The 11,839-nt window shown below is 39.8% G+C and overlaps 1 protein-coding gene across 3 annotated transcripts in view; it reads left to right on the top strand.

Moving 5' to 3' along the window:
* The window catches only part of CPT1A (carnitine palmitoyltransferase 1A), a 50,666-nt gene that overhangs the window by 25,227 nt on the left and 13,600 nt on the right, over positions 1-11,839 (top strand). The window contains exons 8-11 of one of the 3 annotated variants that reach the window (XR_012787622.1): positions 1,628-1,735; positions 3,323-3,410; positions 4,120-4,204; positions 7,813-7,952. Coding sequence is in view for 2 of the 3 variants with exons in the window: in XM_075567637.1 (XP_075423752.1) it covers positions 1,628-1,735; positions 3,323-3,410; positions 7,813-8,008; positions 11,183-11,371 (581 nt within the window). In the remaining variant the exon portion in view is untranslated. Of the gene's footprint in view, positions 1-1,627; positions 1,736-3,322; positions 3,411-4,119; positions 4,205-7,812; positions 8,009-11,182; positions 11,372-11,839 lie in introns of those variants that run through there. The other 2 variants (XM_075567638.1, XM_075567637.1) reach the window with 2 other exon arrangements.

Genomic DNA, 11,839 nt, shown 5'->3' with positions numbered 1-11,839 from the left:
AATAAATGAGCACACGCAATAATGTGTGAATACGAGCCAGTGGGTCTGTGTCTCAGCGTAGAGATAAGTGGGTTTAGACGCACCGCTCCGGGTTTTTTTTAGAGCAGAGTACAGATCTAGTGTTATCTAAGTTAGTTTTGTGCGTGAGGAAACTGCTGCTCACCGTGGCCCGATCGCAGCTTACGCACGCCCGGAAACCCAGTAAGCTAGGTCCCTGCTTCAGAATGGGACTCCCGCTGCGTTATTCCTACCTGGCCGCCACCAGTCTGCAATAGCGGCGCAGAGAGACGCGGTCCGTCTGTCCCCCGCACGGCTCATTCAGCAGATCGCGTTTTTTTTAGTACATAGGATTGAAGCAGGGGGGTCGCCGGAGCTGAACCGCATTAATTTCTGATCTGGGCACCCCCTGCTTCCCGGGGTCTCTGTATCGGGTGCCGGCATCTCCTGCGAGTTTAAATCACCCTCGTCATGGCCCACCTGTGAACTTTTATCGCGCTACATCTGTATGTAAGAACAATTTCACGCGTGTGTGTGTACAATCGTAGTTATGCTGTGTGTAGAGTTTATCATATTATAAACTGTACAACCCAAGCTTATTTGCAGCCCTTTGTTTACTTAACATTTAATGACCTTGGGTTGGGTACCTACATTCTTATATCATCTGTCATAGATCCTTTTAAGTAAGATTATCTCTTCTCTAATACTATTACTAAGTAAGTGCCTGCCATAAAATTGCATCAAGGCAGAGACCAAAGTGCAGTAAACACGTACAGAAGCTCAATAACTGGATGAATGGAAATAATAAATAACTTTATGGGTATATTATTATGTTTTTGATTTTTTTAAAGAGTCTCTCGGATGTTGGGTGCAATCCCACATTGTTCATGCGGGTGAATTTCTTAGGAGCCTCTGAATGTGGAAGTGTTTGCTCTACCTTTTACCCCAAACTGTCCTTATCAGAGAGCCGATAAAGATAAGCAGAGGTGGAAAGAGGGACTCTGGCTATACAAGAACTTGCAGAACACATTGACATCACACACAGAGAGCAGCCAGGAGAAACTGGACCCCTCCCACGTCTATCATTAAAAAATTCATTACAAATAATTGTCGCATTTGGGTATCTTTAAAAAAAAAGGATCAATTACCCACATTGAGACCCCTTAAACATGTCAGTGGAACTAGAACACTTTGGTCCTAGGAGCTGATTGACCCTTTAAAGAGTCATATCTTCATAGCAGAAAATAAATGTAAGCAATATTTTAATATCAACTGCCTTTTAAATATTAAATCGTCCTTCAAGTGAAACGTATTTAGTTTCCTGTGGCAGACCCATGACCACATCCTGTGAAATTCATTCTGATCAGACACAAACACGTTTATCTGTTTGATTAATGATGGCGTCAAAAGCAGTCATAACCAAGAAAAATGTGATATATTAACAGTTCGTGGAGTAGCTACAGATTGTAAAAAAATAAAATAAAAATTGTTATACTTGTTTGTTCATAAAAATAATAATAAAATTGTTAAATTGTCCATGGTTGGTCCAGGCTGTAGTTCTTTTTGTTGTGTGGCTAATCATGGCAACATCATTGGTTAAAAAAAATATATATTGTGTGTGTGTTCCCAGGATTTCTTGTATGTGGTGCCAACGCATTTGCAAGCAGCGAGGGCTGGCAACGCCATTCATGCCCTCCTACTATACCGGAGAAAACTAGACCGGGAAGAAATAAAACCGGTATGTATTATACTTGCCGACCTCACCGTTACACTCGTGGCTAGAGAAGAACGAACATGGCGTCGCTTCCACGCTATTTCGATCCAACTTTCCAAAAAGTCCTGCCCACCCTCCCCCCCCCCAAAAAAAACCAAATGTCACCAAAAGTTCTAGCGTAACGACCCAAATTGTTAGAATGTTACCATTTCGTTTGTTGAAAATGGCAACAAAGCATCACGGTGAAAAGGTGAATTAAGCTTTTATTCTATGAATTAATCTAATTTGCATTGCCCATTGACCTGTTGCAAACGTTTTCACTGAACCAAATTGGATGAAATGCGCTACTGTAATTCGTGCGAAGAGTTTCCACATCTACCCTCTACCGGATTTGAGGAGGGGTAGATTTTGTAAGATAGCTCAGAATCAGGGCATGGACTGTTCCGTGAGTACAGCTTTTGTATAATAACCCTTTCTCCCAGGAATCTCAGCCAGGCCAGATTTATAGAGCTAATGAATTTCCCATTACAGTATACTCTTATCTGGGGGTAGTTGGCTAACCCCAGTATTATTAGTTATGCCATACATCTGTATATTGTGTTTCAAATGTCAATGTATGATTGTGTGTTTTATGTGTATGTGAATATACACACAAATATACTGTGTATTTTCCCCACACAAATATATATATATATATATATATATATATATATATATATATATATATATATATATATATATATATATATATATATATATATATATATATTTATATTACATTTGTGTGGGTATGTATATATGTACCATTTATTTCCCTGATCTTATAACAGACATTGCAGAATGGGCAAATTGGAACATCAGCATGTTGTGGAAATTAGTGATGTCCCAGAGAATTCCTCTGATTATATATGTGTATATGTTTTATTATATTTAGTAGAAAATGCATTACTTCCTCTCTCCCAGTTTGCATTTCGGCAACATAGCTAATACCATATCTTTGATTTCTTATTGTTAAAAATGGTGCCAAAACAGAAAAATAATTGAGTTGTGGGTCCCCCTGATTCCTTCACAAAAGAATACTCGTCTCAAAAGATTATTATATTCCTTTTTTTTTAATGGAAAGCGTGCCTGATTTATAAGGCGTCTATGTATCCACGTAGAGATGAATGTGTTTTGAAGCATTGCGCTCCCTTAGAGCAGAGCTGCGGCATATTGTATACAAACACCGGTTCTTACATCTGAGTGCGGGATGTTAGACTTGCGTCTCCTCAGATTGGTCTTTTTGGCAAATAAAATGACCCCCCGAGATGCATAATATGATGCATTTTATTATCTGCGCACCATGTAACTCCTCCCCAAGGTGCAACATTAGCACAACATGCTTTGATACATAGGTGCAGGATACAAATGCCCCAGTTTGGTGCCAAAATAGCCTTGATACGTAGACGCCCAAGTAATGATGAATCCTCCGAGTAACTGTTAACCTGTTTGCTGGGGTATTCTGTAGTGGTTACTATAGTACTGTCATTTTTCGCTGTTGTGTTTTTCCCATACGATACATTGTGTCCGCCATTATAACCCATTCGGCACACTGTTTGCTATGCGGTATAGATTCTGCTGATGGGGTCCACTGTTCCACTATGCTCAGCTCAGTGTGAAAGGATGTTTAATACGTCCCGCATTCCGGGAGAAGAAACGGGTATGTATATCGAAAGGCAGTAATATTAGGCAATCGGTCATCTGCGAAATATTAACTGTGAGTGCTACTTCACCATCACAATCCTACAGATGTTGGCCTCTAAGGACTTTGGAAAAGTGACGTTTTATTTATTTATTAGCAAGACTTCCTTAATATGTGATGTCAAACAATCTGTAGGCGTGACCCCAATTCGGTGATTCAGAAAACGGTGTGAGTTGACACGCTTGCTATCGATTTTGTTTGTCAAAAACAAACTCCTTTTACTGTATCTGATTTTATTAATTTACTGGCAAACTGGCCAATTATTATTATTTATTATTATTTTTTAAATTGCTTTCTAAAGCAAATAGATCAGCTGGTTTAGCAGACAAGACAGTTTAAGAACTGGAACTGACCCTGCCATTGTTATACATTCTTCAACATTTCACACTATCGAGTAATAATTGACACTGGGAAAAAAATGGTTTCCTGCTGCATTTTGCTTAAATCGTCTCACTGTTAATATTTCAACAGATATCTTGATGTTCCTTCTTTCCCTCAGCTACATGGCTGCCTTGCAATGTCTATCCCTTATTTGGTTATTTCCATTACATGTTGTTTCTTCATGTACATTTGGGTCTTTTTGTTTTTTCATCGATACTCCATTTTTGTGTATTACTTTGTGCTAGTCTTCACTCCTTGTTTTTTCACACTTTATTTTTCCTTTCAGCTTATGGTTCATAATACCATCCCAATGTGTTCTTCCCAGTATGAATACATGTTTAATACTAGTCGTACCCCAGGCATTGCGACAGGTACAGTCTTAGTCCTGTCATTCATGTTGTCAGTCATCGTAATCCGATCGCATGCGCAAAAATAAAACGTGCGCATATCACACCCGGATGATATTATACTCATGCTTGTGGCAGCTTAACGTCTACTTATATATTGTTCTGATTTGTTAAGCAGTTTATTGCACTGCTAAAAAAAAAATACATTAAAAAAAAACAACTAATGGCCTAATTTTACAATAAAGTGAGCCACATACAAACGGACATATTTGATATGTTAAACATCCATAGTGGGACTTTGAGAAAGGGAATGTTTTTAAATAACCCTTTGGTCTTCTTTTTTCATTTAGTGCCAGAGATATTATCTCATTTGGTGTATTTTGGTTGTTGGGAACAAAAATATTGCGTTTTTTTAAATGGAAATGTTCGGACTGCCATCAGGGAATCTTTGGTTGACATCTATCAGATGTGTGATGGAAAAATCCGTGTCTGGCAGACATCAAAACGCAATCTGCTCTGTATTTTCTGAACTAACGATATCTACCATTGAAGTCCAATGGCAAGCATCGTTGATTTTGGGAGAGAGCATCGAGCTTTGCTGACGCCCGGACAGTGAGTCTCTCACTTTAGGTTACCGACATACTGAAAATCTGTGACAGTGTAGATGTCTGTAGTTTGATTTTTGCCCAACTTCTCGGTTATTGACCTACAATCAGACGTACAAGAGAACATGCAAACTCCATTTTTTATGGAAGCTTTGGTATGAAAATCCGGGAGAACTCTTTCTGTTCCATTGACATTCATTGACATTCATTCAGATGACCGTTTCTGTCAGACTAAGTAGCAATTTGTTACCCTTTTTTTTTTTTTTTACATTTGAGCAAATTTGCGAAGGAATTTCACTTGTGATAATTAGTTTGTATTTACTACCCAATTGATTAGTGAATCGGGCCCGTTTTCTGTAATGTTGCTATATGTTGTACACTTTATGGACAATGATCACAGCCCCATAAGTTCAACATTTAGATTATGTTACAAAGCACATACAGATGTAGCGAGAGTCCATTGGTTGTGGCGTGATGGTTGGTGTCCCCCGCAATGATGGAGGGGGTCCATGCTACCGAATGGAACCTCCATGTTAATATCCCTACACCGTGACCACCGCGGTGGCATCAGCACCGAAGACACTTAGTCTGGATACATCTGTAGTAATTGAGCTGGATAAGTACTGGATAGTTCACTTAGATCACACAACATGGTTATATTCAGAGAGGTTAACCTTCCAGGATCCAAATGATTGAGATCTGGGTGTTCTTGATGAAGCAGTTGTATTTTGAATGGAAAAGGTGTTGCTTCAATCAATAAGACTTCATTAAAGTCTTTTAGGGTTGTAATGCTGCAAATTGGTGAGAAATCCCCTTATTACTTGCTATATGTGCTGTTAGTGGACAGTGACATTTTCTATAAGGGGTACACAGAAGTGACCCTGTATAGATTATACACCGTTATAAAATTCAGAAGGCCATGTTTGTAAGTGGGTCACTTTTGTACATGCAATATGCAACCTGGCTTCTTGCAAACACGTAGAATCAATGCTAATTCTAATGCCACATTTATACTGCTTTTTACTTCACAATTTTTGTCATCAAATTGTTGACCTGAGCTAAACAGTAAAGTGTTCTTCTGTGTACCCCTGCGAGTAACATTTTCTTCTATTCTTTCTATTTCTGCATGTGCTCATCTATAACTGACCTTTCATCTGTGCATTTCTGTTTTACGATATCTATTTCAGTTAATTTAAGATATGCTATTTAAAAGGTGTATAAATGTTTTGTCCAGTTAAATACTTTGGTGCAAAATAAGTTGCAGAGCGTAGATTTGCAAAAGCCCTTGCAGAGCATAGATATGCTGGCTGCTCAGATAGTGAAGGTGCCTATAGATGCTGTGTTTACAATCCTGTTCCAGTGCCTTCGGGCTTTTATTTTTGTATGGCCTCAGCCCTTTTCAGTTTGAAAATCTCCGAGGTTGCCTTTAAAACACTCGTTGGATGTCTTGCATAAATGAGTTTGTGGGGTCCACATAGATTCCATGTGCCAGTCTGCTGCAGCCACCCTGTTCACTGACCAACTCGCAGACATATTAAAAAAGGACAGCACATGCAGGGAAAGGATCACTTCCGCGCTGATGTACCACACTTTTACTGAATCATCCGTGTAAAGACCTAAGTAGCCACAACATATCGTGAGGGACCAACCCACCCTTCCACCTGATGGTTGGTTAGTCGACCCTTGAAACGTTGTGGCTACTTGTGTTTTCACATGGATGATTCAATAAAAGTGTAGTACAAGAGCGCGGAAGTGGTAAATCCCCCTGCGGAACGATTTCTTCAAAGCGCTGGTCTCCTCAAAGACAGAGATACAAAGTAGAGCTCTACTCACAAGTTCATAATGAAGTTCTCCATTTAATGTGACGGCCAAGAGCAGAGGCGAAACAATGTGTCAGGTCCCACGTGGACCTTTCATCAAATCTCCCTGCGTGCCATTGTCCTTTTTTGATATCGCAGTATTTTTCAAACCAATATATGTCTTCCAACAATCCTGCAACTATCAATTTACAACGATCAGTCTTTCGGATAACCTCCCCCCTCCTACCCTCCAATGCATCATGCAGCCCATATTTTTAAAGCCACTCATTAACATGTTCTTTTCCAATTTAAGATCGCATTTTAAAATTAGGATAAATTATTTATATAGAAGCCGTGAAATAATACAGAATCGTTTTCACTGCACACGGCGTATATTTTGTGATATTCACATCTTGTAGTTTAAAAAATAAATAAATGAAAAATTAGAACACAAACCTACTATTCACTTTGTTGCTGTATTGCTCATTTTAAAACGACAAAATAATCATAAAAAATATATATATATAAATATATATATTAGGGTAACTGAATAAACAAGATAAATATTGTAGGCGTTTTTATTTTGTATTTTTATTCATTAAAGGCCAATGTATATACTGTACATTACACACATCAAATAATAATTTGTACCGTATGGAAGAGAACATTCTCTCATTTTTTTTTTTTTTTATTGCATCTTGAAAATTAAAACTTTGGGTATCTGCTTTTATTATGCGGCTCAAAATACACATTAGACCTGACTTTGTTTATTCTTGACATCCAAGTTAAGCGTTCATAGTACTGTTCTTCTGCATTCAAAATAATGAATAGCCCCTTCCCTAATATTTTGTATTGGTCACTGGAGGAGTTGGGTGACCCAACCTCCTTTGCTAAGCGCTTGTTTAGCAATGCATTGAAGTACAATATATTCTAGGACACTCTTGCAGTGCCTGGTTTAAGAAATATCGCCCCTGTAGTTATATACAGTACTAGTGTTGGTGCCACATATGAAATATTGAAATAGAAGCATATTATTTTTTGCTTGTCCTAACACAGGCGTTAGTTTAGTCGTTAATAGAATAAACGATGGCAACTTCCACTGAATAGCAGAGCTGTATGCGGTCTCCTCACATAGGGTCATTCACATGGTGCAAAAGGCCTTTAGAATAGCTGCGTGTCCACTTCTGCTAATGTTGTTTTGTTTTTTCTGAACATGTGACCATTGTAGACACAATTCAGCACGTGAAGGACAGCAAGCACATTGTTGTCTATCATAAGGGTCGTTACTTCAAAGTGTGGCTGTACCATGATGGAAGATTACTGAAGCCAAGAGAGATTGAACAGCAAATACAAAAAATTCTGGATGACGCATCTGAGCCACAACCTGGAGAAAAGAAGTTAGCGGCTCTTACTGCTGGAGACAGGTACTGCGTGTGTTGGCCGTTCAGCACGTATCCTTACAGTACTTAAGGCATTGCCACTGAGGAATCCTGTAGGTATAGTAGTTCATTCTTCCCGCTCCAATTTCTCCTTAGGTGACTGACAGCACGCAGAACTGTAAATGTAGTTAGGGAAGCAAGAGTCCGGATGTAGTTGTTGGGAATTAGAAAGAAATTGTGGTTGTGACATCTTGAGGGTAACGTGCAATACATACATTTATTGTAAATTAGCTTGTTTTTAGGTTCTTATACACTAGCTGTAATTGTAAGGTTACCATTTGATAATATTGCCTCGAGGACTTTTTTCTCATTTTATGTACAACGTGGTGAAAATCATCTGAAAATATTTTCTATACCGGTATATGTATTTCTTGTTTTTTTTGTTTTTTGTTTTTTTTTGTTTTATATAGTCTGATTTTTTTTTTTGTTTGTGTTTTTTTTTTTTTTCATTACATCCTTTTTTAATAACATTCAATGCTTCACTACTAACACACACACAACACACCACACACCCCTCCACCCTACAATAATAATTTTAGCATACCATGCAGGAATCAAATTCATGACCCTTCATACCCTGGCAGCAATTCTATACCTGCTATACCATAGGATTCGTGTGATGTCACTCTATTATCAAACTTAACTTCTACTGCACAGTACAGAAAGTGTGTTTAGTGTGTGTACAGTATGTGTTTTATTTTTATTTTTTTTTCCACCCACCATAACAAAATGTGTGACACACATACATGATACCGTTCTGGGGCTCACGAAATGCTTTTATTTGTGCGAGCATTCGAGATACACTGATCTCCTCTTCTGGCGATATTACAATGGATAAAGCAAAAAAGGGTTTTACTTAACGGTGCATCCTGGAATGTATCTGACTTAACCCTCCCCCCTGTGCAGTATGCGATTTATGACTTAAGGTGTTAAATGGTCCCTGAATGTTGGTGATGTAAGTGTATATATGTGTGAATGAATCTGCATCGCCACAGCATCACATGCGCAACAAGGGACAGTCCTGTTGGCGAACATTTCTCTTACGATAAGATGAACGATATGAAGGTGGCCATACTCAAAGGTAATCTTAGAACACCCAAAGAGAGAAGGTTGCATCAATACAAATTTATGCAACTGTTCGAGACACTTGGCGGTGGCCTAAACCGAGACCGCAGTTTCATGAGTCACTACTGACACGACAACTCTCTTCCCATGAGTGCTTAAGGCCATGTCTATACATACTGCGCTATATGAATGCACACAGAGCTGTCTCTTACACATACATATGTACAATGTAATTCTATACACCAAAAGGGACCACACAGTATCTACACACATTTATAGTAATACTGTCCTGGCAAGCTTTAGAATAAAGCTTGCCGGGTGCATAGCGGGCTAGCCACGGGTCTGTTCTCCGTTTAAAACGGAGTTTCCCGCGCGGCGGCCGCTTCAATAGATAAGCGCTAATGGCGCTTATTATTGAAAGCGCCCGAGGCGCGGGAAAACCAGCCGAAGACAGCCGCGCACCGCCAAACAGCTATTTTTAAACTGCGGGGGCAGCCGCATTAGCTTTAAGCTGGCCGCATGTGTACAACACCCTCTTACATTTCTACACCTATGCACACCATTGGAACACACTACCCCACACACCTTTTTGTAAAGCTGTGCACTGTGGGCACTTTATAAATTTTATATTTACACGCACTCTTGCATCACTTAGGCTGCGTCCCCTGTGCTGCGGACCGCGCTCATGCTTGTGTGGTGACGTCACCAACTCTACAAGCATGAGCGTTCGGGTGTCCGGCAACTTTTCCCATAAGCGCCTGGGGGGGGGGGGGGTTCATGGCCAAAACACTGACTGGCGCTGATTGGCTGAGGTCATGTGACCCCTCAGCGCACCTCAAAGTCCATAAATTTGTCTCGGACAGCGCCCGTGAGTGTACATGCACGAGCGCGCGCCGCGTGAGCGCAGCCGGACAAATTTCAATTGGTTGTGCTAACAGCACCAAATGCGGTCAGCACCAGCGTGGACGCTGCCTAACATTCAGGAACCATTTAAAACCTTGTCATAAATCTCATACTGCACGGGGGGGGAGGAATAGGCTTCAGTCAGATACATTCCAGGATGCACTGTTTTTAAGTAAAACCCTTTTTTGCTTTATCCATTGTAACATCGCCGGAAGAAGAGATCAGTGTATCTCGAAAGCTCGCACAAATAAAAGCATTTCGTGAGTCACAGAATGGTATTGTCTATGGGCCATTTTTCAACGCCTGACTGCGTTATCCAACACTCGCCGCCACTGATGAACATGGGACTCTCTTTACAACGGTTTCACCATCCAAAGCTACTTCCAGTTGGATAACCGAGGACCGCCTGTGTGTATATGTATTTCTGTGGAGTTTTGTACATCCAGAGTTTCTCAGTGTGAACAATGGAAACATTAATTTCCCTTTCGTTACAAGATTGAGTCTGTGTTTTTCGGTTAGAACCTAAAATTTGGAATCGCTATACATATTGATTATGCTTTGCTTAATGTCATTAGTTGTTTCTTAGAGGATATTGACTTTTACATGACAAAAGTATCTAAAATATGTGAAGTATTCTAAACCGTAGATAAACTGTAAACCTACCAGTTTCATAATCATTTATGGAGGTTTTAGAGCGATTATTTGCAGCCTGCTGAGACCTGGAATGGCCATATAATCTCGTAACATACTGTAAACTATACCTTTTATTTATGACCAGAAGACGGTTGTGGGTCCCAGTTATTTGGGCAATAGGAGCAAAGAACCCAAAGTGTAAGGTATTGGCAGTGTGTGGTCCCTTGGAAGAAAGTATAAGACAGTGTTTTCCAGCAACGGTTAATAGGAGTCCTTTGGTTCCCCGGGTGTCCCTAAAGGGTCCCCTGCAATTTCCAGGTCATTTGAAAATGTTATCCAATATAGAGGAATTTAGAGAGACTAGAGAGAACTATTAGAGAGCGTTGGGGTTCCACAGAATTTTATTAGGGTTTCTTCACCAACAAAAGTTTTGAAACCACTGGTGTAAGGTATTGGTAGCGCGTGCTCCCAGGAAGAGGTTTTAGTGAGTATCTATATATAGAATCTAACCGACCTACTGCCGTTTATCACATTGTTTGTATGATGTGCCTATTCTAGAGTACCCTGGGCCAACGCTCGCAAAGCTTACTTTGGAAGTGGAAAGAACAGACAGTCCCTGGATGCTGTTGAGAAAGCCGCTTTCTTTGTAACTTTGGATGAAACGGAACAAGGATACAAAAAAGAAGACCCTGTAACCTCCCTGGACAGCTATGCAAAGTCTCTCCTACATGGGAAATGCTACGACAGGTACAGGTCTTGTTTCCAGGTTAGACCTGATGAAGTACAGCATCAATGCGTTTCTGTGATTCACAGATGCTCTAGAATAGGATTTCCTTAACTTCTCCATTAGCAATCATGTTGAGTGCCACCATACAGCAAGGATGTATACATATTTATATATTACAATATGTTTTATATTCTGTACTTGTGTATTATAGGTACAAAATCTATATATAGAAGTACAGAGAGACCTTAAACTTTCCAATGAAGCCAACGCATTAAGTTGCCCATTTTTTGAGATATGCAAACGTTTTGCTTGCGCGACCGAATCTTGCGAATTTCATACTTTTTGTTTCAGTGACCGTTTGCTTTGATCCAAAAGTTGGGAACAAGTTCACTTAAAGGGGCGTTTGCCTTTTTTGTTTCCAACGCCATATTGTGAACTCTAGCTGGGCCTGTAAAGATGGATGTATCTCGGCAAGCAGGGGGTCCCCA

Source organism: Ascaphus truei, chromosome 12, assembly GCF_040206685.1.
Source record: "Ascaphus truei isolate aAscTru1 chromosome 12, aAscTru1.hap1, whole genome shotgun sequence".
NCBI classification, from domain to species: domain Eukaryota; kingdom Metazoa; phylum Chordata; class Amphibia; order Anura; family Ascaphidae; genus Ascaphus; species Ascaphus truei.
Note: the sequence above shows the minus strand (reverse complement) of the source record. Positions and strands in the feature narration are given on the sequence as shown.